The sequence below is a fragment of the Cynocephalus volans genome, chromosome 16 (assembly GCF_027409185.1).
Source record: "Cynocephalus volans isolate mCynVol1 chromosome 16, mCynVol1.pri, whole genome shotgun sequence".
Classification (NCBI taxonomy): Eukaryota; Metazoa; Chordata; class Mammalia; order Dermoptera; family Cynocephalidae; genus Cynocephalus; species Cynocephalus volans.
The window spans coordinates 14,177,423-14,205,056 of record NC_084475.1 but is presented as its reverse complement, the minus strand read 5'-3'; the positions used below and the strand labels follow the sequence as shown (position 1 = coordinate 14,205,056).

The 27,634-nt window shown below is 48.3% G+C and overlaps 1 protein-coding gene across 1 annotated transcript in view; it reads left to right on the top strand.

Annotated features, from left to right (window-relative positions):
• SDK2 (sidekick cell adhesion molecule 2) overlaps positions 1 to 27,634 on the top strand; it is a 139,585-nt gene that overhangs the window by 66,407 nt on the left and 45,544 nt on the right. The window contains exons 11-24 of the mRNA XM_063080367.1: positions 524 to 626; positions 7,367 to 7,543; positions 7,954 to 8,090; positions 8,721 to 8,868; positions 10,722 to 10,862; positions 12,472 to 12,653; positions 13,270 to 13,385; positions 21,130 to 21,325; positions 21,542 to 21,640; positions 22,074 to 22,265; positions 23,539 to 23,660; positions 24,414 to 24,523; positions 24,626 to 24,776; positions 27,371 to 27,608. Of these exons, the coding sequence (XP_062936437.1) occupies positions 524 to 626; positions 7,367 to 7,543; positions 7,954 to 8,090; positions 8,721 to 8,868; positions 10,722 to 10,862; positions 12,472 to 12,653; positions 13,270 to 13,385; positions 21,130 to 21,325; positions 21,542 to 21,640; positions 22,074 to 22,265; positions 23,539 to 23,660; positions 24,414 to 24,523; positions 24,626 to 24,776; positions 27,371 to 27,608 (2,112 nt within the window). The remainder of the gene's footprint in view (positions 1 to 523; positions 627 to 7,366; positions 7,544 to 7,953; positions 8,091 to 8,720; positions 8,869 to 10,721; positions 10,863 to 12,471; positions 12,654 to 13,269; positions 13,386 to 21,129; positions 21,326 to 21,541; positions 21,641 to 22,073; positions 22,266 to 23,538; positions 23,661 to 24,413; positions 24,524 to 24,625; positions 24,777 to 27,370; positions 27,609 to 27,634) is intronic.

Here is a 27,634-nt window from a genome sequence, read left to right as displayed (position 1 = left end):
CCCAGATACACGTGCCTGTGGGCCACCTGTCTAGGCGGAGCCTAGGGGCCTAGTGGGTGAAACCAGAAGACCCTATTTTCATCCTGGTTGGACCCTAGACTGGAAACCAGGAGACCCTATTGCCATCCTGGTCTGACCACTGACATTCGGGGAATATAGTCCTGATCGTCCCCATCCCTTACATGGGTTCGTGAGAGCCAGTTAGATGAGCCCCCACTATGAACTTTCCAGAATCAAAGTACCAGGGAAGCACTCTGCCCGTCACCAAGCCAGAAACCTGTCTGATCTCAACCCCCACACCTCTATGCACCATGTGGCCTTCATGAACTAAAGTACCAGAGAAGCACTTTGTTCTTTTCAACTGCTCTGGGACTTTGACTACGGCAGACCTGTCCACCCACAGAGTTCAGACACACGGGCCCCGAATCACCTGAGGCGTGTGTCCCTCCCACACGCCTGCAGAACACCTGTCATTCTGGAGCCCACATCCCTCTCACCACGCTCTCTCCTCTGTATCTTTCAGCCCGGACCCGCATCACCAAGCCTCCCCAGGACCAGAGTGTCATCAAAGGCACCCAGGCCTCCATGGTGTGCGGAGTGACCCATGACCCCCGAGTGACTGTCAGGTATGCGCTCTGCTGTTGCCCCGACTCCAGGCAAGAGGGGAGGGGAAGCCTTTAGGGATAGCTCGTAGCTGGGCGAGCATCAATACCGAGGAGGTAAGTGTCACCAGCAGGGCCAAGCCTCCCGGTGTGCGGGGGGGACCATTTACAGAGATGAGTGCAGGGCTGAGATGTAGCGGTGGCCAAAAGCGCACAAAAATGAAGGAAAGAGAAATAGAGGAGGGCGCAAGGGACAGGGAAAGAAAAAGGCATTTAGATTGATGAGAAGCAGAAGGCACGGAGTTGCTGTCACTGTGGCCCCGGACATCACTGATAGCATCTCCCCAAGTCTTAACCCTCTGACCACTGAGTGGATGGCAGAGGGTCTGGGTAAACAGACACAGGAGCAGCCATACGGTTGGGGCAGGAGATGACCTCTCGGGGGGACCCTCCAAGAGAGGCATGTGAGGGGAAGTGTGCAAACTGAGGTCACCCCCACCATCTACCTTGGGGAAAGCGGGACTTTGGCAAGGGACTTGGCCCCCAGGGGACTCCATCTCACTCTGGAAGCCACTGAAGAGGCTGGAAGGAGCAGCCGTGGACAGAAGCATCCAAGAAAGGTGGAAGAGCCAGGTCCCTTCCCAAGCCTGGGAAGAGGACACCTGGGCCAACCACCCCCCCCCCCCCCCGAAGGGCTTCAGGAACTAAAACTAGCAGGAAAGCATGCCTTTGTTCTTTCCCTCGAGCTCCAGAATGCCGAGGAAAAAATGTACCTGCTTCCTAAGAAATAAATATTCCCTACATGTTGCTTCTCTATTTTGTGAGCAATATCACTGTCAAAGCAACTGGCATCGAGGCTGGAAGGGGCCGGGCGCTCCTGCCACTTGGAGAAATGGCCTCTCGCAACTCCAGGAGGCAGCTGTGTCCTGCGGCGTCATCTGGTGGTCACTGGGCATATGACAGTCTACGCGGCCACACCGAATGAGGCCCGGGAGCCCTGGTTAGCATAAGGGGCTGTAGACTTTTGACAGACACCGATTCTCAGAAAATACATCGCCGGCCCCAGTTTAACATTAACTATTGACCCTTTAGGACCGTCATCATGTGGTATTAGCACAAATGCAAACATGAGCCTTGAAATCTCGTAGACTTAGTTAGAACATTGCCAACAGATAATCCGGAATTTGCTTATTCCTGGGCTTAATAGATTTTCCTAAAAAAAAAAAGAATATACCAACTGTAAAAAGGTCCTCAGAGAGAACTCACATAGAATACTGCTGTGAGTCTCAGGCCCGCACATTACGTAGTTGCTATACTTTTAGCATCTATTAATTGAAAAACAATGTAATAAAATCTATATTAATTCAGGAATACTTTAAATGGTATTTCATTTATTAAAAAGTCACCTACTTATATTTGGGAAAGGCTTGTACATTTTGCTCATTCTGCAGACAATTCTTGAACAAAGAAAGGGATTCAGGGAACTCCTACAATATATCTGCAGACCCACTCTCTAGGGACTCCCGGTGACCTCCAGGTGGGAAATCCCTGTTCTAGTTTACTGGAGGGAGTCCTTGCCTTAGAATGAAATTAACCTTATAGGACAATCTTTTCAAGATGTGGGGAGACAGCAGAATTGATCCCTCATGCCCCCAAATTGGCCAAGTCTATGCCCAAGACCCCCACATCTCTCATCTCTGTCTTCCTCGGACTAGGGATTGGGGGTGGGTACGTCTCCGCTGCCCTCCATCTCCTTGACATAAATCTTGAGGGGGGAACCCAGACCTGAGCATTTTTTAAAAGCTCCCTGGATAATTCTAATGTGTCCCCAAGGATTGAAAATTCTGTTCTAGCTGCAAAGCACAACAGGGTTCCCTGAGCAGACAGAAAGGATCTAAACAACCAAATCAAATTAAATGGTGGCCGCTTAATCCTGAGTTACATGTTCTCAGAATAAAGCCAGGGTCCGGGGCTGAGGGCCTGGGCAGATGCAGGTGACCAGCATGAAAAGCATTTAAAACAGCTCTGGAAGAAAACACTTCTATTTGGTATGTGAGCCCAGATCTCGACCAAATCTGAACAATCCACTTTTAGCCATTGTTAATATCAATAAATATTTTTCCTTTTTCTTATTAAATAGCTAATTCATTCCATTTTAGGAGAAAAACATAGAAAAGCAAAAAAAGGGGGGGGAGAGAAGAGGAAAGGTAGAAATATATTTTTCCCTCAATTAGAGATAATTGGTGATAATATCTGGGTGCTATTTTTAAAAATCTAGAAACATACTGTGTCTTAATCTGCTTTTTCCCTTAAGAACCTATTGTGACTTTCTTCCCATGTCAATAAATATTTTTGTATAAACTCTGTTATGTTATGATTCATAGTCCATAATTTACGTTACCAATTTTCTATTGCTAGATTCTTGGATTATTTTTGAATTTTTGCTAATATTAAGGAATGTCATTATGAATGGTCTTATAACTAAATATTTTTGCACATCCTTGATTTCCTGAGGACTGCCTATTGTTATTTGAAGCCAAGAGGACCCCTGAAAACCACTCATCAAAATTATTGAATAGCCAGTTACATAATTGCAGATTATTTTGGAAAATTTCTACTCTATCTGAATTGAATGGACTAATGGGTTACTTGTGTTTATTTTTTACTTTTTATTATGGAAACTAGTGGTAAGAATATGTTTAGTTTTGTAAGTAACAACCAAAACTGTCTTCCAAAGTGATGGTACCATTTTTACATTCCCACCAGCCATGAGTACGAGTTCCTGTTTCTCCACATCCTTGCCAGCATTGGGTGTCACCAGTGTTCTGGATTTTGGCCATTCTAATAGGCGTGTAGTGGCATCTCAGTGTTGTTTAAATTTGAATTTTCTTGATGACACGTGATGTAGAGCATCTTTTTATATGAATACTGGTCTTCTTAGGTGAGGTGTCTGTCAAAGACTTTGGCCCATTTTTTAGTCAAGTTGTTTGTTTTCTTATTGTTTCATTTAAAGAGTTCTTTGTATAATATGAATAACAGTGCTTTATCAGATATGTCTCTTGTAAATATTTCCTCCCAGTCTGTGGCTTCTCTTTCTATTCTTTTGACAGCGTCTGTCAAAGAGCAGAAATTTTCAATTTTAATGAAGTTCAGTTTATCAACTCTTTCATGGCTTGCACCTTTGGTGTCATATCTCGAAAGTCATTGCCAAACCCAAGGTCATCTAGATTTTCCTCTATTTTGTCTTCTAGGAGTTTTGTAGTTTTGCATTTTACGTTTATGTGTGTGATCCATTTTGAGTTCATTTTTGTGAAGGATGTAAGGTCTGTGTCTAGATTCATTTTTTTGCATGTGGGTATCCAGTTATTCCAGCACCATTTGTTGAAAAGACTCTTCCTTTTTATTTTTGTTTTTATCTTCATTTGTGTTTTGCTTTTGTGTAATTAATTTGTTGGCAAAACCAGGTTACACAGGACAGAGGCCAGCAAACTATTTCTGCAAAGGGCCAGAGAGTAAATATTTTAGGCTTTGAGAGCCATACGTTCTTTGTTCCAACTATGCAACTCTGCCTTTGTAGTGCCAAAGCAGCCATAGACAACAACATGTAAAGGAATGGGCATGTCTGTGTTCCAATAAAACTTCATTTACACAAACAGGAAGTGGGCCATAGTTTGTAAACCCCACTGTAGAATATCCCACATTCTGGATCTGGCTAACTATTTTCTCTTGGTGTTGTTAACTTGTTCTTCTACCCACTGTATTTCTAATTAGATTCAAGTAACTGCTAATTTGATTCAAATTGAGGTTTTTTGGCACAAATACTTCACAGACAGTGAAATATGACGCCTAAAGCATCACACCCTGAAGCAAAGAAAGTCTGCTTACCATAGGTTGTTAACTTAAGCAGGAATTATTCTCTGCAACTAGATTTGCTTTTAAGTAAAATTCTGCCCATTTCATCAAATGCTGCCAAGGATGATTTTTTTCTAGATAGAGATGAATCAAAGATGATTACTGTAGTTAATTCATAAATACGTATTAAAAGCCTTAAAAATTAACTCAGCAATTTCACTGCAAGAATTTGTCCTTGAGGAAGTGATTTGGAATGTATGTAAATATTTTGCCATAAAAATGTTTATCACAGCATTAACTATCATATCAGGAACTAAACCGGATGGCCAACATTACAGGATTAAATTACAAAGTGATCGTATTGAATTACTATGCACTCTTTAAAAACCCTGGTGTAGAAATGTCACATTCAAGAGTTTATGATATTTTGTTGAGTGAAAAAAGCAGCTTGAAAAAGAGGATAGATGGATAAATTGCTTGATATCACTCATGTAAATATGCTGTATCAGTAAAAATGCATGGCTAACTTTTACTGACCACTTACTATGTTTCAGGCATTATTCTAAGTATCTAAATTAGCTCACATCCTCCTTCCAGCAACCCTGTGAGGTGGGTGGTATTAGTTTCCTTGTGTTGCAGGTGAGGAAACTAAGACATGGCAAGTTTAAATAAACTTACCCAAAATCAAGCTAAGTGACAGTGACAGGATCTGACCTGGGAGTTTGACCACAGGAGACAATAGCACTGGGGTAGGAGAGTCTGGAAAATATACACTCAAGTATTAATTGGGGTTCCCTGTTATTGGAAAACTTCTGAGCTTTCTTTTCCTTTTTCCTTTATTTACTTTAGTTTTCCTTATCTGTATTTCCTACTTTTCTATTTCTTCTACTTTCTAAATTTAGGTAAAAAAAAAAAAAAAATGTTACAGACCCACTCTCCCAACAATCTTTTTTTTTTTTTAATTTTTATTTTTTAATTTTTATTTTTTTTAACTTTTATTTTTATTTTTTTATTTTATTTTATTTTTTATTTTATTTTATTTTTTTTTAATTTTATTTTGTCGATATACATTGTAGCTGATTAATGCTCCCCATCACCAAAACCTCCCTCCCTTCTCCCTCCCCCCCTCCCCCCCAACAATGTCCTTTCTGTTTGTTTGTTGTATCAACTTCAAATAATTGTGGTTGTTATATCTTCTTCCCCCCCCCCCCGGTTTGTGTGTGTGTGTGTGTATGTGTGTGTGTGAATTTATATATTAATTTTTAGCTCCCACCAATAAGTGAGAACATGTGGTATTTCTCTTTCTGTGCCTGACTTGTTTCACTTAATATAATTCTCTCAAGGTCCATCCATGTTGTTGCAAATGGCAGTATTTCATTCGTTTTTATAGCTGAGTAGTATTCCATTGTGTAGATGTACCACATTTTCCGTATCCACTCATCTGATGATGGGCATTTGGGCTGGTTCCAACTCTTGGCTATTGTAAAGAGTGCTGCGATGAACATTGGGGAACAGGTATACCTTCGACTTGATGATTTCCATTCCTCTGGGTATATTCCCAACAGTGGGATGGCTGGGTCGTATGGTAGATCTATTTGCAATTGTTTAAGGAACCTCCATACCATTTTCCATAGAGGCTGCACCATTTTGCAGTCCCACCAACAATGTATGAGAGTTCCTTTTTCTCCGCAGCCTCGCCAGCATTTATCGTTCATAGTCTTTTGGATTTTAGCCGTCCTAACTGGGGTTAGATGGTATCTCAATGTGGTTTTGATTTGCATTTCTCGGATGCTGAGTGATGTTGAGCATTTTTTCATATGTCTGTTGGCCATTTGGATATCTTCCTTAGAGAAATGCCTACTTAGCTCTTTTGCCCATTTTTTAATTGGGTTGCTTGTTTTCTTCTTGTAAAGTTGTTTGAGTTCCTTATATATTCTGGATATTAATCCTTTGTCAGATGTATATTTTGCAAATATTTTCTCCCACTCTGTTGGTTGTCTTTTAACTCTTTTAATTGTTTCTTTTGCTGTGCAGAAGCTTTTTAGTTTGATATAATCCCATTTGTTTATTTTTCCTTTGGTTGCCCGTGCTTTTGGGGTCGTATTCATGAAGTCTGTGCCCAGTCCTATTTCCTGAAGTGTTTCCCCTATGTTTTCTTTAAGAAGTTTTATTGTCTCAGGGTGTATATTTAAATCCTTAATCCATTTTGAGTTGATTTTAGTATACGGTGAGAGGTATGGATCTAGTTTCATTCTCCTGCATATCGATATCCAGTTATCCCAGCACCCCCTCTGGGGGGATAGCATGGCATGTCCCACCCGGAGCTGGCACTCCAAGTGTTGGTGACAGTGATAATGGTTGTATCGCCTCAGAACAATTCCAGAGAAGAGATTTCTTATTGTCAGTCACCGGTATGCATGTAATTTCTCAAGTCCCCCTTTGTACTGACTGACCAGAGCGGAAGTGATTTTTTTGGACACAAGTCAATTTGTCACAGTGATGCATTGATCTAATGATTCCCTTCATAAAACTAATTCCAAAATGTAGTCTGTGCAGAAACTTTAATTCTTTTTCCAGCTGTAATCTTTCAGTATCTTTGGAAGAATACCTTTGCTGGAGCTCTTATGTGCTGGCCAAAAGCAGCAATGCATGACCCAACCTGAAACAAAGATGTAAATGACCTATAATGACTTGATGGGTTAACCCTCCTGGAGGTGGTCCCCTACCCACAGGAATGATGGGCTTCCACAGTCCTCCTCCCCAGTCCCAGTTCCCTGCCCAACCAAGACTAGCCCCAGAGGAACTACCCTTTGCCCGCCTTTGGAGCTCTCTTCCTGGGACAAGGTTTGGGTGAGCCCACCCCCAGGAACCTTCCCTATCTCTCCTCACTTAGTGCTGCTTCTTACTCTCAGGTATGTCTGGGAGAAGGATGGGGCTACCCTGGGCATGGAGAGCAATCCCCGTACCCGCCTGGACAAAAACGGCTCCCTGCACATCTCGCAGACGTGGTCAGGGGACATTGGCACATACACCTGCCGGGTACTCTCAGCTGGAGGCAACGACTCTCGCAGTGCCCACCTGCGAGTCAGGTAAGCGTAGCCCTCCCAGGCCCAGGACAAAGGAGGTGCAGGTACCAACAGCAAAGGAAAGGCTCAGAGCCACCCAATTCCCTTTTGCCAGGTCACCAGGCCACGTGTGACCTGGGCTCACCTGCCTTCTCTCAGGACACACCCTAAGCGTCCTTCCCGGCCTTTCCCTCAGCTCAGTTAGGCCCCTTGTCAAGAGCGGGGGAGGGGTATGGGGTTCTGAGGATGGCTTTAGACAGATGAGCTCCAATTTCAGAGAGAAGGACCTCCAGATAGACGGCCTGAAGGTCAAGTTGTGTGTCAAAGCACAAGGTATCATAGAAAGGCAGGCCCCCCAACCTGAGTCATTGGTGTCCCTGTCACCTGACTGCAGACCATGCAGGGTGGCTCCAGCACACATCTCTCTCCTCCAGGCAACTGCCCCATGCCCCCGAGCACCCGGTGGCAACTCTGAGCTCCGTGGAGAGGCGAGCCATCAACCTGACATGGGCCAAGCCCTTTGACGGCAACAGCCCCCTCATCCGCTACATCCTGGAGATGTCGGAGAACAGTAAGGTTCCCGCCGTCCCCCTCCTGCACCCCCTGGTGTGGCCCGGGCAAGGGGCATGGGCTGGAAGCTCAGACTGGGGGGGGGAGTCAGCCCTGGGCTGGAATCCCAGCACCCCCACTTCCGAGCTCTGGGCCTTTGAGCAAATCCTTCCCTCTGGCCGGCACAGCTTCCTCATCTGAAAAAGGAGCCCTAGTATCTCCCCGTCAGGCCATTGTGACAACTGAGTGTGACCGTAATGCAGAGAGGTGCTCAATGCGGCCTGGCATATGGAAGGTTCAAAGGTGGTGGCTGTCATTTTTATTTTTTTTTTCTCCAAGTTCCCAAGCTATGAACTCCAGAATGAGCAGGTGTCACCTGAATGGTGTTTTCCGTACAGTTTGCCTAGAGCTCATCAATTTGGGAAGGAAGAAAGACGAAGTCATCTCAGTTCCATGAGCCCTGTCTGCCTCCTGCACCCTCCAGCTCCCTGGGGTCACGCAGGCTAATGGGACCTAGAAAAATGACATAGCAGTCCTCTACTGGACCAAGTAGGGAGGCTCTCTTTGGCCAGTCTCTTCTGGGAATAGGGATAAGAAGCAAGTCCCATCCCCCCCAAATGCCCACTTCTGCCCCCATCTTTTCTCCCTGCAGATGCCCCCTGGACCATACTCCTGGCCAGTGTGGACCCTGAAGCTACCTCGGTGACGGTCAAGGGATTGGTCCCCGCACGCTCCTACCAGTTCCGTCTCTGTGCTGTCAACGACGTGGGGAAAGGACAGTTCAGCAAGGACACGGAGAGGTGAGGGAAGCAGGAGGTGTCCAGGGTGCATCTCTGTGACTTCAAAGAGGGGCAGGGGTGGGGGCGCTATGGGGGGCTGCCCACGGCCAAGCCCACATGGCGAGTCCTGGCTCGGCTTCCCCCTGCCCTGCAGGCTCCAGTCTCTGCTTCTGGGGAATGGGGGCAAAAGTATCTCAGGGATATGGTAAGGATTGAATGCGCTGTGCGCGGGGCAGGGCACATGGTAAGCACTAACCCAAGGCAGTCGTCCTGTAACTGTGAGCTGAGATCAAAGACCTCCCTCCTTCTGCTCCACGTCCCCACGGGCTGCCGTCATCATTCAGCAGACACAGAGTTCCCGAGGGAGGTGGGACCTTTGCAGATCTCCATGTCCAATGCCTTGCGTGATGCCAGGCCCTGTTAGGGGTCCAGCAACGCTTTTGTAAAATGATGGGAATGGAATAAAAGAGCAGGTAGTTCATATCAAAACATCACACAGTAAAACCCATGTACATAGAAGGCAAATTCTACAACCCCGTCGAACAAGCTGCCACTTCTCCTGGGAAAGGTGACATCATGAGAGAGGTCAGAAAGACCATGATATGAATCTTATGCAACGAAGCTGAGTGCTTGGCTCTTTAAAACACGCCCTTAGGTGCATACAGAGAGACCACTAAATCAATCATCGTGGTTTTGCCACTGTTCCAGTAGGCTTCAGTGTCTGGCTTTCACCAGGGTGACACTCCTGGGGCCAAGATACCCTAACAGAAGGGAGTAGTGACAGGTGACAGCCAGCATGGAGAGCAGCTACAGGAGAATTGCTTTACTCACTGTTTATTGAGTACCTACTATGTGCCAGCCATGTTTGGACCACTGGGGGTGGTACAGGGAACAAAGAGACTCAGCCCCGGCCCTTCTGGAGCTGCAGAATTCCAACAGAGAGGCTTCAATGTGTAGGGGAGCCCACCGTACACCGCTCCTGCCCCGCAGCTCCACGGTTTAACACTGATTCATCTTCCTGATGAATCTTCATACTAATGGCCCTGAGTCGCCAAGAAAAAAGTTAAATCATCCTTACTTCATCCTTTACAAAAACTCGGGGGTGCACAGTGTGCTTTGGAAAGCTATCCATCAGAAAGCAAAAACATAAAAATAAACAAAAGGAAAAGATATCCATCAAAAATAATTAACTTTTGTTTTTAATGGATATGTGTCAGAGATGTGAAAAATACACTCAGGTTGAAAAATACACTTAGTGCAACACTGTGTTCCCTAGCAATGCCAGAGAAAGAAATGTGGTAGCACTTGGCTTCAGGAGGTGGCACGGGTGCCCTGGGCTCTCACCCACACGTCATGTCCACCCCACCCCAGCGTGGGGCTCAGCTGGTCAGTAAAGGAGGCCCAGTTAAGGTGCACCAGCCTGACAACTGGGGAGTGGCTCTTTAACACTCCCCTTTCTAAAATACTTGAACACTCCTGACTTCATCGGCTCCAACAGCATCCTCTCAGACAAATGGGAAACTGAGGCCCATGTCCCTCAACTGCACCAAAAATATACACATTTAGTGTTTCATAGTGTCTTTAAAAGACTCATATGAGCTGGCTGGTTAGCTCAGCTGGGAGAGCTTGGTGGTGCTGATAAAAAACTCATATGTTTGTTGTGTCACTTGAGCCCCAACCAGTCCTGTAAGACAGGCCAGTGGTGCTTCATTATAGCTCTTTTACAAAGAGGCTAAGTGATCTGGCCGAAAGCACACAGCAATTATGCAGATCGCCCAGGGCTAGAGCAGAGCAGGGTTTGGCCTCCTTGTATCCCATTAAACCCCTGAGACTGAGTGGGAAGACTTACCCTCTCTTGGTGTTTTCCGGTCCAGGGTCTCTCTCCCTGAGGAGCCCCCCACAGCCCCTCCACAGAATGTCATTGCCAGTGGCCGGACCAACCAGTCCATCATGATCCAGTGGCAGCCGCCACCCGAGAGCCACCAGAATGGCCTCCTCAAGGGCTACATCATCAGGTAGATGTCCTCCCTGGGGACTGGAGGGGCAGCCCAAACAGCAGGGGAAAGGGATGGGGGGAGACCGGGAGTGGGTTGGACAGCAGTGCAAATGGCAGGCTCTTCTCCACTGGGAAGAACCAGGCGACAGGCAATGCCTGCCCTGGGTTAGGAAGGGTTTGGGCTAGACATCTAGAAGAGCTTCTGGCAGCGAGAGCCTTGGTAGCCAGGGACAGTGATTGAGAGAGGAGACGCATAACTTCTCCTGAGGGCTGTATGGGAGGCCACGCCTGTGTATGTCAGGGCTGGCATTGGAAGAGACCTACAGGGGAGACAGGAGCAAGGGCTCCTGGAGGGTTCAGCCACCTGGGAGACTGAGACTATTCCATCACAGGCCAGATTTCTCTCAAGATGGGCCATGAGTGGAGAAACTAACGGGCCTAGAGTTGGTTGAAAAGTCAAAGTCCTTTCTTTAGTCCTTACTCGAAAGTGAAGCCCAGTTATATAGACTTTCATTTTTATATTCAACTGAGGACTACTTTCCTAGTAACCTCAAAGAGAGTTATTAAGGGTTACTAAAATGTGGTATTCGTAAATTAAAATTAGCATGTCTTTTGAAGTTACTGAGAACTCTTGTCAATATTCTGAATTCTGGCTGGTTGCAACATGCCAGGCAATGTCACGTGTCTTGCTGCTGCACACGTGCACCCTCGGAGCTGGGGTTCCCCAAGTTTGGAAGCCACCATTGTTGGTTTGGCTGCTCCTTTACCAGTTAGTTTTATTGTGGGTTTTTAGTTAATCCTAAAGGGCGATGGTTCTCTAAATGTGGTCCCTGGACCAATTGCCTCAGCATCATCTGAGAACTGGTCAGAAATACACATTCTCAAGTCCCATCAAGACCTACTGAGCCAGAAACTTTAGGAAGATCCCAGCAATCTGTGCTTTTAAAAGTCTTTCAGGTGGTTTTCATGCATGCTAAGATTTACAGAACCACTGCTATAAAGTATTATAATGCATCAAAATACTTTGGGGCCTCTAATTTTGCAATAATTAGGCTCTAAGGTTGTATACTTTGTGGTTCTCCTATGAGCTAACAACCCCCCAAAATTTGCTCATACAGATCCTACTTGTTTATTTTCATGAATTCTTTTTCATGCTGGAGGTAGAAAAGAGTACCCTAGGTATTCTCACTCCACCTAAGTGAGTGCTGTCAAAAGAGGGAGCCACTGTCCTGGAGCGGGAAAAAAGTGAGCACAACCCCCAAAAGGCTGAGGTGTGACATCATCTCCAGGAATCGTCAGCGTCCCTGGTTAGCTATCCACATGTCCTTATCCCCCATCAAAAAGAACCATCTGAGCACATCCCCTAGACCTGGCTACTCGTCACCTATGGCTACTTAAACTAATTAAAAACAAATCAAACTCAAATTCAGTTCCTCAGTTGCACTAACCACATTTCAAGTGCTCCACAGCCACATGCGTTAGTGGCTACCCTATTGGACAGCACACATAGTGAGCATTTCCACCATCACAGAAAGTTCTACTGGACAGCCCTGCTTTACAGAACCTCCCCGGGCACCAGGCTGAGCAAGCCGACTCAGAACCGGCTGCCCCCTCGCCTTTTCCCTCAGGTACTGCCTGGCTGGGCTGCCCGTTGGGTACCAGTTTAAGAACATCACGGATGCGGACGTCAACAACCTACTGCTAGAGGACCTCATCATTTGGACCAACTACGAGATCGAGGTGGCCGCCTACAACAGTGCCGGGCTAGGCGTCTACAGCAGCAAAGTCACTGAGTGGACGCTGCAGGGAGGTAGGTAGAGACGGTGGCCTTGCAGGTGCTAGTGCTTCCCTTCCTCCCAGGTCTTGCACCTGCTGGGTCCTGCACCTGTCAGGTTCTGCACCTGTCGGGTCCTATACCTGTCCTGTTCTGAGAGCCTCAAACCCGTGTCACCTGTTTTAACCAGGCCCTCCCTAATGCTCTCTGGGGCTGGAATCCCCACCCTGCACCCAGCTATCCTGCAGGGTGGGAGAACTGAGGGGAAGATGCAGAGGAAGTCGGGACCAGACACGGTGGAGGGCAGAGGCTTCAGGGATACGGGGACCTTTTACAAAGTTCCACATTAACTGGATCATGAAACAGCCAACATTTAGTCTTCTACCTGAAAAATGCCCCAGAGCATTTTTCATACCCGTCACTTTTATTTATTGGTAACCTGCAAGGTGGGTCAGGAAAGTTTTATTAAACCTGAAGTAATCCAGAGAGAGTAAGAGGGCATCTTAAATCTACACAGCGAGGGAGGAGTTGGGGGGCAGGGGGGTGGCCAAGGAGAGTCTGCAGACCTCATGCCTGTATTTACTGAACTGGGCAAGAAGACTGATTGGGCCCTTCCACACTCCCTCACCCCTGTCTCTCTGATGTCCTCTAGTTCCCACGGTCCCTCCCGGCAATGTGCATGCAGAAGCCACCAATTCCACAGCCATCCGCTTCACCTGGAATGCCCCCAGCCCCCAGTTCATCAACGGCATCAACCAGGGCTACAAGGTACACAGGGCCTCTCCTTGCCCCAGGAGGGAACCTTGAGATTCTCTGGGGTAGGGTGGAGGCTGGGGAGGCCCAGAGAAGGCGAGGGAGGGGGCAGAGGGAACCCCCCTCTGTTTCTGAAATCACTGGTGCAAGCCAAGCAGAGGCCACGTGACTAAAGCCAAGGGCACATGAGCTTTCTCCGAGGCCACATACGGGCCATGGGAAATATGGACCCTGCCCCAACTGCCACTCGGTGCAGGAGGCATCCTCAGTGAGACTGGGTTATAACAAAACCTAGTCTATCTCAGGCTCAGGAACCTGACTGCAGCCATGGCCCCATCAGAAAAGTCCAGCGTTCACTTCTTTCCGCCAAGGCATGGCTCCAGTGGCACCTGCTGGGACATGTCTCCTTGGGCTATGTAAGAACCCACATAGTCTGTGGTTAAGGGCACGGGATTAGAGACTCAGGCAGACTTGGGTTAAAATCCCAGCTCTACCTCTTACTAGCCTCCCAGACACGTTCCTTAATATGTCTGAGCTTCAGTCCCTCACTAAATACGTATTGAGCACCTACTCCAGGCTCTGCTCCAGGTGCTGTGGAACTAAAAATACACTCAGTGTTTTCTCTGTGGGTGAAGATAACAATGATACCTATTTCTTAGGGTTGTGGGAGGTTAACGTGAGATAATATGTCATTTGTTCAGCACTGTGACAAGCACATAACAAGCACTCAGAAAGTGGAGCAGTAGTGGTCGTGCCTTGGTTGGCTAGGACTACCATAACAAAGCATCACGGACTGGGGGGCTTAAACAACAGAAATGTATTTTCTCACAGTTCTGGGGGACTGAAGTCAAGGTGGGGCACGGTTGGCTTCTCCTGAGGGCTCTCTCCTTGGCTTGTGGATGGCCGTCTTCTCCCTGTGTCTTCACGTGGGTGTCCTCTGTGTCCGGTCCTCCTAATTATCTCTTTTTATAAGGACACCAGTCATGTTGGATTAGGGCCAACCCTAATGACCTCATTTAACTTTAATGACCTCTTTAACGAGCTTTTCTCCAAATACAGTTACATTCTGAGGTACTGGGGGTTGGAACTTTGACACAGGAAGTCTGCAGGGACACAATTCGTCCCATAACTAATAGTAATAGCCATAATAGGAGAATCAATGGTAGTAGCAGTAAATTTGCTAGATGTATAACTGCTAACCATGAGGACTTCTCAACCATCCCATCCCAGAACCCGGGTCTGGGTCTCTTCCCTCATTCTGCAAGAAGCACCGTGCCTATCCTCCTGTAAGAAGACTGAGGATAGATGACATAGTGTGTGATCTACACTGCATTTTGAAGCAGCAGTGCCTGCCCCCAGCAACGTGGGGCAGATGGGAGGACGCCGTCTGCTCCCTCCAGATGTGGGAGTGGAGGCGGAGCATTTGAGGGACATGCCACCAGAAAGCTAGCTGCAAAGAGAAGAGTGCTGCAGGCTGTGCATGTGAGCCCAGAGATCTGGTCACCTTGAAGCGACTAGCAACTGCACTGTGTTTTCATGTGTGCCAAGATTATTCTAGGACCAGCAGCCTCAGCCATTCTTACTGCAAGTTGAGGGAGACTGGACAACAAGGGACTGAGATTAAATCACGAAGAGAATTTTCTCCTAATGTTGCAAGCAAGCAAAGGAGGGATGGTCCAGAGCCGGATACACCCCAGCCACAGCCCACTCACTCCCAGGAAGGAGGCAGTCCCGAGGCCAAGGGTGCTGCCACTAAACTAGCTGGCTGGAAAAGTCTCATAACCGGGACTCAAGGGAAAGCAGAGAGGGGGAGGCCAGCATCACCGAGGAGCAAAGGAACTGAAGAGCTGAGCTAGGAACAATTAGCTTCTCGCCTCTAATTCTAAGCACAAGTTTTATTCTACATATGGGAGGACTGGGCTACAAACTTGTAAGGCAAACAACTCCCCCGAGGGCCAGGAAGGCCAGCCAGTGGCCAGGGCAATTAGGTCAATGGCCAGAGCAAGAGGAGACTGCAGAGACCTGCCGGATTCCAGGTTCAGCCAGTGCCCAGCGCCCAGCAACCGCTTGATGAAGGTCAATGGGAATGGGCTGCCCAGTGTTTTGAGCACAGGAGCTGGGGAAGGATAGGATGAGCTCATGCCATGAGGCACTTTCTACATGCCAGGCAGCATGCCAGGCAGTGTGCTAAATGTGTCCCCACACTCTTCCCTCGTGCAGGCCGCACAAGAGCCCTGAGAAGTATTATCATCACCCTATCTTGCAAAGGAGGAAACTGAGGCACAAGAGGGAATTCACTGGTAACCGCAGAGCTCCCATTCAAACTAGAGCCTGCACTTTATTTACATTAAAAAGAAGACATGTCGGTATTATAAATTGTAATAATAACTATAATTTCATATTTTTGCAGCGCAAATGAATAAAAGTGGGATTTTTTTTCCTGCTTCTTTGGCCTCTAATATATCACAGGTCAGTGTTAGACCATTGAATACCTCCAGTGAGAAGGGACTTTTTCCTCCTTTTAATTGTGAAAATTTTCAAACATCTACAAAAGTAGAGGGAAGACTGTAGTGGACACCTGTGTGCCCATCCTCGGCTGCGACAACTACCAACTCACAGCCCAGTGTGTTCCATCTGTCCCCCAGCCCTCTGCCTGTCCCCTGGAATATTGGGAAGCAAGTCCCAGGCATTGTATGATTCCATCTATAAATGTTTCTGTAGAGAAATATTATAGATAAGGTCTCTATTTAAAACAATACTACAATCACCACATTATCATGCCTAAAAATATCAACAGTCTGTTTAATATCATCAGATGTCCACTCAAGCTTCACATTTCCTTGATTGCCACATAATTTCTGTTAGAGTTGGTTTATTTGCCTCAGGATCTAAATGAAGTCCACACAGTTGCAATCAGTTGGGGTTTTTTTAGGTCTCAGTTGATCTATAGATTCTCTCTCTCTCTTCTCTTTTTTTCTTATGATTTATTTGGTGGGGAAACTTATTTGCTCTGTAGAATTTTCCACAGTCTGGATGTCACCGATTGCATCCCGGTGGGGTCATTTAACACATTCCTCTGAGCACTATATTTGCAGTAAATTGGAACTTGGAGCTAGAAGCCGATCAGATTCAGGTTTGAAGATTTTTATTTTTTTCAAAATATTACTTCCTAGATGGTGCTGTGCATTTCAACAGAAGGCACAAATTCTGGCTGTCTTTTTTATCATGACATTGACAGTCCTTATATGATCTATTATTTCAACAGGGGTTGCCAAATGGGGGCAATTCAATATTATAATTTCTTCTTGAATTATTAGTTGAAATCCTTTAAAAAAAAGAATTTTTTCTGTATCAACTTTTTGGTTACCCAGAGTTCAGTTCATCTAGGAAAAACATGGTAAATGCTCGATTCTTTTCCGTTACTTACCAATTTCCAGTATAATGAATTGGTTCCTTAGCATGTTCCAAGGTGACAGATGAGTTTGGGTTGGGAGCGGGGTATGTTTTTGTCTTGGTTTGGTGTTGGTAGTATTATTATGTACTTAAGGATTTTTTTTGACACATCTGATATGTTTCAATGCACTGCTATTATTATTCTTATAGATGTCACATCGACCCATTGTTACCTCTTCAAGTTGCTTTGTGAGTCTTTTTGACATGACCCCCTAGGTTCTGATAGCTTCCTTGCAATCTGGTATGACAAGATGTTCCAAGCTATAAACAAGTGTGTTTCCTGGGATCAGCCTTTTCTTCAAGGAGTAGTCAGAAATGATAATTAGATACCACAATCTGGGCACTTGGGGATGCTCCTTGCTCTAGGAATTGCTATTTTTAGACCCTGTTCGTGGACATCTAGGAAGAAAATACATCCTGATAGTCCCAATTCAATTTCAGGACTACTAGCTTTTTAATAATCTCATTGGCCTTTTTCCTGTATCTATTTTCTTCATACAGAAAGTACAGTTCCTACAGCACCAACATAATTACCCACCTATTTTATCCAAACACACAGAACAGCTTCAGAATAGTGATATCAGCACTATGAATACTGAAAACAGTTTCAGATTATTTGCAGTTTTCTTGCTCTTAGGGTACATCCCACCAGGGACATGCTTCATGTTTTTGTGCAGCAAAAGCCTTTCGGAGTTGTTTCTCTCTGTGTAATTTTGCTGCAGCTCAGTAAGCCGTTGGGGTCATTTGCTTAATTTTGCTTTCGATTTTTAGGGATTGATTTTTTTTAATTTAATTTTGCTCTATAGTTATGTAGAACATTTCCATGGTTCCAAAGTCAATCCTATGAAGCAAATTCTGAGCAAATCAGCCTCAATCCTGGTCCTTTCATTCCTCCATAGGTTTGATTGCTTTTTGTTTGGTTGGTTGGTTTGGTTTTCTTTGTTTCTTTAATATAAGCTAGTACACACATATGTGATCTTGTGTCCTCTCCTTAGGTAAATGACCGCATATTGCCACACTTTCTCGGTTTTATTTTTTTAATTTTTATTAATTTTTAAAATTTTTATTATTTACAAAATATCCTGTAAAGACATTCTTTATTCCTTTTACACATGCGTATCGTGCTCTATTGTGCAGATCTCCCATAGTTTATTCAACCAGCCCCCTGGTGATGACATTTTCGTTGTTTCCAGTCTTTTACTATAACCGGCCTTTCTGCATTGAACGGCTCTTTGCATAGATCCTTTCCTGTTCTCACTGGACAGCTGTGGAATAGATACCCAGAAATGAGATGGTTGGGTCAAAGGGTAAAATGTGTATATAATTTTGCTGCAATTGCCAAATCCCCCAGTTCAGTTAATTTTTTAAATTTTTTAATTTAATTTTTTAAACAGGAAATATGTTTGTATGATTCAAAAAAAAATAAGAAAAAAAAATCAACATATAGCAAAAAGTCTTCATCCCACCCCAATCCCCCATCTGCCTCTTTCTACTCTGCCCAAACCCCAAACTCTCCCCACTGTAAGTAACCAGGGTTATTGGTTTCTTACACAGCCTTCCAAGTTGTTTTATATGAATCTCTGCAGACCCAAAGAGATAGATAGAGGGGAGAGACACAGAGAGAGAATTTGCCCTACTTTTTTTCTTTTTAATCCAGTAGCTAGAGGCCATGCATACCCTCCTACACTCTCAACCCCACGATGTACTTCCTGCACCAGGAACAGGAGGCACATCGCTGTGTCAGCTCCTACCCAGCAAGGTAACTATTGCTATCCCCTGTAATAACCTGAGGCTCAGAGAGGTGGAATGGCTTCCCCAGGGTCCCACATTAAGTGACAAAGCTGAGCTCAGGTTCACATGTCCTCCTTCCTCCCGATGCTGGCTGCACATTCTGCCACCACCACCCCAGTCCCACCAGCAGCACCACCCTTCAGTTACAAGATTTGCCTCCCTGGGCCTCTGCTCTCTAAGGGGGTATAGCCTGTCCCAGGAACCTAGGTCTGCTGCTCATTCCCCATCGCTCTGCTCAGAGGAGCCCAGTCTGCTTAGAATCCAAGACTAAGGACCTAACAGTGTGAATCAACACTGGCCCTGATTAACAAGAAGGCAGGAGACAACACAGAGAAACCCTAAACTTCCCTAGGGGCTATGTGTACCTTTGGGAGGCAGAGATCATCATTGTGATCTCGGGGTCCACAAATCTGAAGCCAGCTCCTGGTGGGTCCACGTGCAAGCTCCTCAGCCTTCCTGAGCCTCAGTTTGCTTCTTTGTAACCAGCATAGAGCAATGATTCCCATTGTGATGATTAAATGGGACTGGTCACTGGTGGGCTTAACCCAGGCCAGGCACATAGTAAGAGCTCAACAGGTGGTAGCCCTGTTGTGAGTTTCCTTGAGCACTGAGGTTGCATTCCACAGCTGCCCAGAGCCCAAGTGCTTTAGGACAATAAAAGATGCAAAAAGCAATTCTACTGTCTTTCTCTGGCCCTGAGGGGGAGGCCTCTTATCCTTAAGCCTCCTCCTCTTTGGGTGCAGCTCGAAAAGGACAAGCGGCTCACATCCCGGAGTAAATATTTTGAAACAGCCATGGGAAGCCATGGCCCTGCCACCATCTTGGGCTTCCGGCGTGGCACTGGAGGATAATGAAATCCATGTCATAACCCCACAAAACCACGCTTCTCTTACCCTGTGCATTTCTTCTGGGTCATTTTTGTGGGCAAGGCCTGGTGATATTGTTTTAAGGGACTTTGCCATGTCTATTTTGTAAAGAATAGTACTGATTGTAATTGGCCTAAGCCCAATAAAATAATATTTACCCAGATTTTACACTTGCTGAGAAACACACCACACAATTAATTCTAACAGCATAATTAATTCAAATTTACATTAATTAAATTAAATTAAAACATTAAATTTGTTTCTTAATCTACTCCAAAGAAGTTCAGCGGTTTAATTGCTATGAAACAAGATAAGTGAAATAAGGAGGATATTTAACATACTTATTAAATGCCACTTAGTATTTTTGATTAGTATTTTTGGGGTCTAATTAGTGTCTAATTAACTTGCTATAGGCTATCTTTTCACAATACCAATTAAATTTCAAAACATCTTTTATAAACACACAGCCATGAAAAGGAAAAGATTAAGCATTGTTATTGGCGTGAGTTAATCAGGAGACATTGGCATGGTATCGTTTTATATCTATAAATACCCCTGCTTATTAAAACTCATCAAGTGTTGCTTTTCACCATTAATTGCTATTTAATCAACTTCAGATAAATGAGGAAATCTCCAAGACCAGCTGTCATTGCTGGAGACAGATAAAGGGCCCAGAAAACAGGCGCATGAGGTGACAGAGCAGGGGGCAAGATAACAGAAGGGGCAGGGGTTGACCAGTGAGCTCACTGGTTAGAGCACAGTATTATAACACTAAGGTCAAGAGTTTGGATCCCCCTGTACCAGCCAGCCACGAAAAAAAGAGGGAAAGCAAGAGACTTGGGTGACTGACGGGTGGAATGTGCAGAGGGAAGATGAGAGAGAAAGCAATGAATGTCCAACTGGGATTTTCTTGCCTACACCTGACTCTAGGTGATGTTTAAGATTGAAATTCCAAATTGGAGCAAGAGGATGAAATCTACTCAACAAACTAAAGTTCCCAGTTCTATAGGAAGTGACCCTTGGAGAACTCCAGGAGAGAACTACCCCGGTTCACATAGAGAAAGGTGTAAGAGCTCAGGGGTTGGAGCCTGAGAACCTCAGCTTCCCCCTAGCTGTGTGACATAGTGTAGGTCACTCAGCCTCTCTGAACCTCACTTTGCTCATCTGTAAAATACAGAGCGAGCTTCCTGAGTCTGCAAACTCTGCAGTCACCCAGGGCTCCGCACTTAGAAGGGCCCCACCCTTGGTTAAATGCTCTGCTTCTGTCATTGTGAAGTTCTTAATGATTTTTGAAGAAGGGGACCCTCCCTTTTCATTTTGCATGGGCCCTGCAAATCGTGTAGCCAGTCCTGGTAAAATGCCTCCCTCGCGGGGTCGCTGTGAGAATCAAGTAAGGTATGACCCATGGGGAGTACCCAGCACCGTGCCTCGCAGAGTCAGTGCCTCAAGAAATGGAGCGGCCACCAAAATGAACTCCCAGGAACACAGGGCTCCAGTGGCCCATGAGTTACCATGGGTTCCCTGGGAGGAGGGACCACAGGGACCTGGGCTCCTAGATATTCTCTGTCCATTGGCCCAGCCTGTGGGAGAGGCCTGTTCTTTTCTGGAACATTCTTGCTGCCCTGCCTGAATTGCTGGCCTCTCCCCAGCTGATCGCCTGGGAGCCAGAGCAGGAAGAGGAGGCTACCATGGTGACCGCCCGGCCCAACTTTCAAGACAGCATCCACGTGGGCTTTGTGTCTGGCCTGAAGAAGTTCACTGAGTACTTCACCTCGGTGCTGTGCTTCACCACCCCCGGAGACGGGCCCCGCAGTGCCCCCCAGCTGGTGCGCACCCACGAGGATGGTAGGCAGCCCCAGCCCCACCCCCACCCCCACCCAAGGCCAGGCTGGACGCTCAGGGCAGAAGGCAGTCCTGGTCTTGTCTCCCATGCTGGGCAGAAGGCAGTCCTGGTCTTGTCTCCCATGCTGGGCACCCCGGGACACCATGGTCTTGCAGACGGTGGTTTCTCTCTGGCTCTAACTAGCATTGGGTTGGGTGGGGGGCCCTTTTGGGGTACAGTGCCTGGGCCTGTGGGACATCTGAGCTTCAGTGAAATCCTGGACACCTCGCTGAAGGTCAGCTGGCAAGAGCCAGGAGAGAAGAATGGCATCCTCACAGGTAGGCACCATGGCGTTTCTGAACCAGAGGGTGGGACAGAGCCGGGAACGGTCACATCCCCCTGCCTTCGAGCTGGTTTTCATCCAGACCCTCCCAGCCGACCTGCTCTTTCTTAGAAACCCTCAGGGGCGGCTCTCAGTGCCTGCTCTCCATAACACATCCCAGAGTCTCTGGCCCCAGGTCTTCAGCCACAGACCTCGGTGGCTGCCACAATGACTTGCTGTCTCTCCTGCAGTCCCCACCCAGTGGTGGCATCCCCCCGAGGTTACACCTGGGGCCCTGGCATGCGGCCAGCAGCCCCCACCTCCCTTGGCCCCTTTGTTCCCAATGTGGATCTAACTGCAAGCCAGTGAAGAAGTGAGTGTAGAGCAGGAAGGTCAAGGCCAGCTATGGTCACAGCCAAGCTCATGCCACCACTGGGGCCTCTCCCCAGGGTACCGGATCTCCTGGGAGGAGTATAACCGAACCAACACCCGTGTGACCCACTACCTGCCCAACGTGACCCTGGAGTACCGCGTCACGGGCCTCACCGCACTCACCACCTACACCATTGAGGTGGCCGCCATGACTTCGAAGGGCCAGGGCCAGGTGTCTGCCTCAACCATCTCTTCAGGGGTGCCTCCAGGTAGGTGCCTGCCCTCCAGGTGGGACTCCTGGGCTCCCCAGAGAATGCTTAATTCCCAGATACCAGGTGTCTGGATGGAGATTCCATGGGGCTAATTCTCAGAAAAGCAGGACGACTCTGCCCTTCACCCCCATCCCACACCAATTTCCACATCAGGCAACCATATCTCCAATTCAGGGGAAGAGTTCTCACTGTCACCCAAAAAGTCCAAATTGGATACAACTCGTGGGAGTGTTGTTTGGGGAGTTGGCAGAGCACGGCGGGAAGAATCTTAGGCCTGGGGTAAAGAGCAAGCTGAGGTCTAGTCTCAACTCTGCTTCTGCCAAGCTCTGCAACCTTGAGCAAGTCAAGTGTCCCCTCTGTACCTCAGTTTCCCCATCTGTATATTTGGGAAGTTGGACTAGATAACCATGGGGTCCTGTCCAGATCAGCAAGGCTATGCTTGTGTGACCTGGCCAGAATCCCTCGACCTACCCGTGGAGATGGCTGAGATCCCTGAGCTTTGGCCAACCCCCGTGATGATAACAGTCACACTGACGGGGATTTATGTAGAGCTCGCTGGGCATGGAGCTAAGAGCTTATATACATCAACTCATTTAATCCTCACAACAACCCTGAGGTAGGTGTTGCCATTATCATTTCCATTTTACTGAGGAGGACACTGAGGCACAGAGAGGTAGGTAACGTGCCCAAAGCCACACAGCCTAGAAGTGGTGGAGCTGGATTCAAACTCACCCAGTCTGACTTCAGAATCTGTGTTCTTTCTGTTTCTCCTGTGCTCCAAGAGCCCCAGGTTTCCTGGATGGAAAAATAGGAGATGCCTTCTGTCCCCACCGTCCTTCTAGCCTCCCTCAGCCACTATTAGGCTTGGAAGGGGTGGCAGGGCTGCGTGCAGATGGAGAGGAGGACTGATCCCATGTGGTTTCTTTCTGAGCCGGGCCTGGTTTTGTGCAGATCCAACTCCCTCACTCACATCCAAAACTGCCAGGAAGAAGCCCCTTGCATACCCCACCCCTACTTACTGGCCCTGGGAGCGTTCTCTCAGCCCTGGGAGGTCCCCTCAGCCCCTAAATCTGTCTCAGCCTCCTGGTATGAACATAGTGTCTCGTAAGACACAGGAACGAAGGCTGTGTTGGTGGGATGAGGCCTTGGCCATGCTTCTCCTGGGATGTTTCCTGAACAAGTGTGACATACGACCCTCTCCAAAAACCCTGTTCGAAGTAGAGGGACATTCTCACCTAATCTCTTTTCCCTCCCTGTTCTCTCTTTCCAGAACTCCCAGGGGCCCCCACCAACCTGGGCATTTCCAACATCGGCCCCCGCTCTGTGACCTTGCAGTTCAGGCCGGGCTATGATGGGAAAACCTCCATCTCCCGCTGGCTGGTGGAGGCCCAGGTAAAGCCTGCTGGAGGGCAGCCCTGGGGCCCGGGAAGCCTGCTCCCTGGCCTTAAGCATCCCCATGCCCTGGAGTGCAAAATCATGTGTGTATTTCCAGCTGTGTGAGTTTTCACATGCAACTATCAATGGCCAAATATGCCAAAACTGCCCACGGTTCCCAATGTTATCTCTGCCTTCACTTTGCCTGTGCATGTGAAAACATCCACATCTACCAGTCTCCTCCTGGGGCCGGGTGGTGACCAGGTCACCTGGAAAAATAACCAGTTGCTGCCTGCAGTCCTTTAAACCCATGATTCTCAGCCTTGGCTGCACCCTGGGATCATCAGGGGAACCTTCAGAAGTTCCGACACCTGGGTCCCACCCCTGGCAATTCTGATTATGATTTAGCTGGTGTGAGGAGCAGCCTGGTTTTTAGAAGCACCCTAAGGTCATCTGAGGCACTTGTTAAAAGCACAGATTCCTGGGCACCAACTCCAGGGGTTCTGATTGGTCAGGTCTAGGGTAGGGCCTAGGAATGTGTTTATAACAAGCATTCCATGAGCTTCCAAAGCAGGAGGGCTCAGAGTTATACTCGAAGTCACATTTAAGGGCCTGGAAGGATGGTGGCCCTGTTTGGTGCCCTCCAGATGAGCCAGGGATTGAACCAAGACCTTCCTTGGGCAGAGCTTGTACCTCCTAGGAGCTGGGGCTCAGATCACCTCCATCTCAGCCCTGTAGGCTGGACAGATCTAAGGGTGGTCCCTTTTCCAGGTGGGTGTGGTCGGGGAGGGAGAGGAGTGGCTGCTGATCCACCAGCTCGCCAATGAGCCCGATGCCCGCTCCATGGAGGTGCCCGACCTCAACCCCTTCACCTACTACAGGTAAATGGGGCAGGGCAGGGGAGGGCTGCCCAGACTGGGATGGGGTCTGGCCCTGACCTCCTGCCCTTGCCATCTTGCTCATCCCCCTACCTCCACCCCTAGCTTCCGCATGCGCCAGGTGAACATCGTAGGTACCAGTCCACCCAGTCAGCCTTCTAGAAAGATCCAGACCCTCCAGGCGCCCCCTGACATGGCCCCGGCCAACGTGACTCTGCGCACGGCCAGTGAGACCAGCCTGTGGCTCCGCTGGATGGTGAGGCTCCCTTGAGGACAACAGGGTGGGACAGACCCTCATTGCTCTGCAAAGCTGCCATTACCTCAGAGGGGATGCAGGTCGGAATACCTACGGCTCTTTTCTCTTTCCCTTTTTTTTTTTTTTTTAACTTCCTTTCTTCTTTACTTACATGGTAAGGTGCCTGATAAGTACTCAGCCTAATGAATAATCCCCCACACAAGGGGAGAAAGCTAGAAAACACTGTTTATTGAGCATTGCCAAGTACCAAGCATTTAAAATTTTTTATCCCATGTAATCCTTTCAGTAATCTTACAAAGGACACATTCTTATTCCCAATTTTCAGCTAAGAAAACTGAGGCTCAGAGAGGTTAGGAACTTGCTCATGGTCACACAGCTCCCAAGCGGTGGGTCTGGGGTTCAGACGCCGGTTCTCTACCACACTAAGTCAGAGAGCGAGGGACTCCCTCTGAGACTGAGGGGGCGGTGAGGGAGGGGCCGTGAGGCTCTCGGCCTGTTCCTGCAGATCAGCGTTGTGTGTAGAGGGTCATTACCCCAGGGTGACACTGCACCAGGTGATAATACTAACAGGCTGGGTTTCCTCTCCTGGCAGACGCTGTTCTGAGAGCTTTATTCAAAGTCAGGCTTTCAGTCCTCTCAACAAACCTGTAATGGTGGAGTGATTTGTTCCCATTTTGCAGACGAAGAAACTGGGGCAGCAAGAATTTTGATAATTTGCCCAAGACCCCCACATTCTCCCATATCCCCTAGTTAACAGAGGACTGAGATCCCAACCTGGGGAGTCTGTACCCCAAAATCCACAGCCCTAGTCACTGGGAATACTGCCATCTCATCTTCTGTGGCCCAGGAGGGACAATTTCTTCCTCAGTCCCTAGACCCCCCGACAGCATTTCCCAGCATGGGTCCCACAACCAGCAGTCCCAAGAAGCACTCGCAGCAAACGAGTCCTTAGAGAAATAAATGTGGGGAATAGCACTGCATGCCAGGGCTCCTTAGAGAACCGGGAATGCTGGCCTGGGAAGGAGCCTGCTCGACACAGCTCGCCCGGCCCATCGGACCACACAACTCTTCGTTTTCCATGGAAGATCTCTTGCTGGTTGCACTGGACACAACTTGCAGAATGCAACGTGCTGTGGGCCATTACTGCCTTTCACTTTTGCAGACAGCCTGATAAAAGAGCTAACGGTGATGAAAGCACGTGGCGCTCATCAGTTATTAATTATGATTCCCCTCCCGGAGAGGCCGCACCAGGCAGAGCTGTCTCGGTCCAGCCCAGCAGCCGAGAGCACCGCGGGCGGGCGCCCCGTCTGCACTTGTTACCGCGCTGGCCTCCTGCCCCTTCTCTCCCAGCTCTGCTCCCCCCTAGTCGGGTGGGCTCCCTGCTTCCCTCCTGAATCTCACTTTAAGGTTTCCGACTACCGAAAGGTTAAAGAGTTCGATACTCAAGGCGGGTCTGGAAGGGTAATAAAAAGGTGATTGCTGCGCTGTGCGGGGCCCCTGGCACCTCTCAGGCCCGCTTAATGGTGCATGGCCGGTTACTTTCCCTCAGCAGGTGGGGCGGCGTGCGTGCAGGTCCCATCTCCAGCTCTCAGGCCCATCGATTGCTGTCCTAATGGCATCTGGTCTGCTTCACTAAGTGTCTGCAGGAGGGGGCAGGAGGGGGAGGGGTGCGTAGAGAGCAGGTGAGGCAGAGGCCGAAGGGGAGGAATGGGATAAAGTGGGTCAGGATGCGGTGGGCCTGGGGATCAAGGGCCCTTCAGAGCCCCTGGGGAAGCAGAAGGGGGTGGTGGTGAGGGCTGGAGATTCCCCAGCTCCAGTTCTGTCCCCTTCAGAGCAGGAGCTGAAGGCCCTCGGCTCACACCTGCTTCAGACACAGGCCGCCCCCAACATGCATACACCTCCGCTGCTTCCCAACCCTGCCCTAGTTCATCCAGATGACCTTGCACCTGACCACAGCCCCAGCAGCCTAGTCCTAAGGCTCAGGAAAGGATTCTGTCTTTTTTCTTTGATGAGACTCCAAAAAGAGGAGGAGGCTGAAAATACAGCAGGAGAGATTGGATTGCTGGACAGAAGGACTTCCTGACGGATGCGTGCCCGATCCACAGGCAGGCTGCCCTCTCCCCTTGCTCGCTTCTCCAAGGGCAGGCCAGAGCTGAGAGCAGGTGTCGTAGGCAATTAGATGCATGTTGGCAGCCTGAGTGAGGGAGTTAAGCAGTGGAGACAGCCAGAGCCAAAGGTGGCAGTTCTCATCAGCATGTGGGACAGACTGCCTTTGTGGGTCTCCCTGAAAGATCTGACTCCCCTGGCAGGGTAATAAGTTTTTCACACACACAATAAAGGACGGATGCTACCTTTCCTTGGAACCTGGCAAGGAGAGACAGGGAGATGGGCCATCAGAAACTCAGGTCACATGACCTAAGCCACACCTGGGGTGACAGCACCTCACGTGGACACTGAGAGGTGGGATAGTGGGCTGGGTAATCCTGAAGGCTCCCTGGAAGAGGAGGCCCAGCCCCGCCTGGACCAGGGCAGCTCTTCCCTATGTGCGGCGGGCCTGGCCTCGCAGCAGCTTTGCCCTCCCTGCCTTGCTGCAGCCTCTTCCCGAGATGGAGTACAATGGGAACCCCGAGTCAGTGGGCTACAAGATCAAGTACAGCCGGTCAGATGGCCACGGCAAGGTGCTGAGCCACGTAGTGCAGGACCGCGTGGAGCGGGAGTACACCATCGAGGACCTGGAGGAGTGGACGGAGTACCGCGTCCAGGTCCAGGCCTTCAACGCCATCGGGAGTGGGCCCTGGAGCCAGATGGTGGTGGGCAGGACCCGAGAGTCAGGTATGGCCCTGTTGCACCCAGCCGCC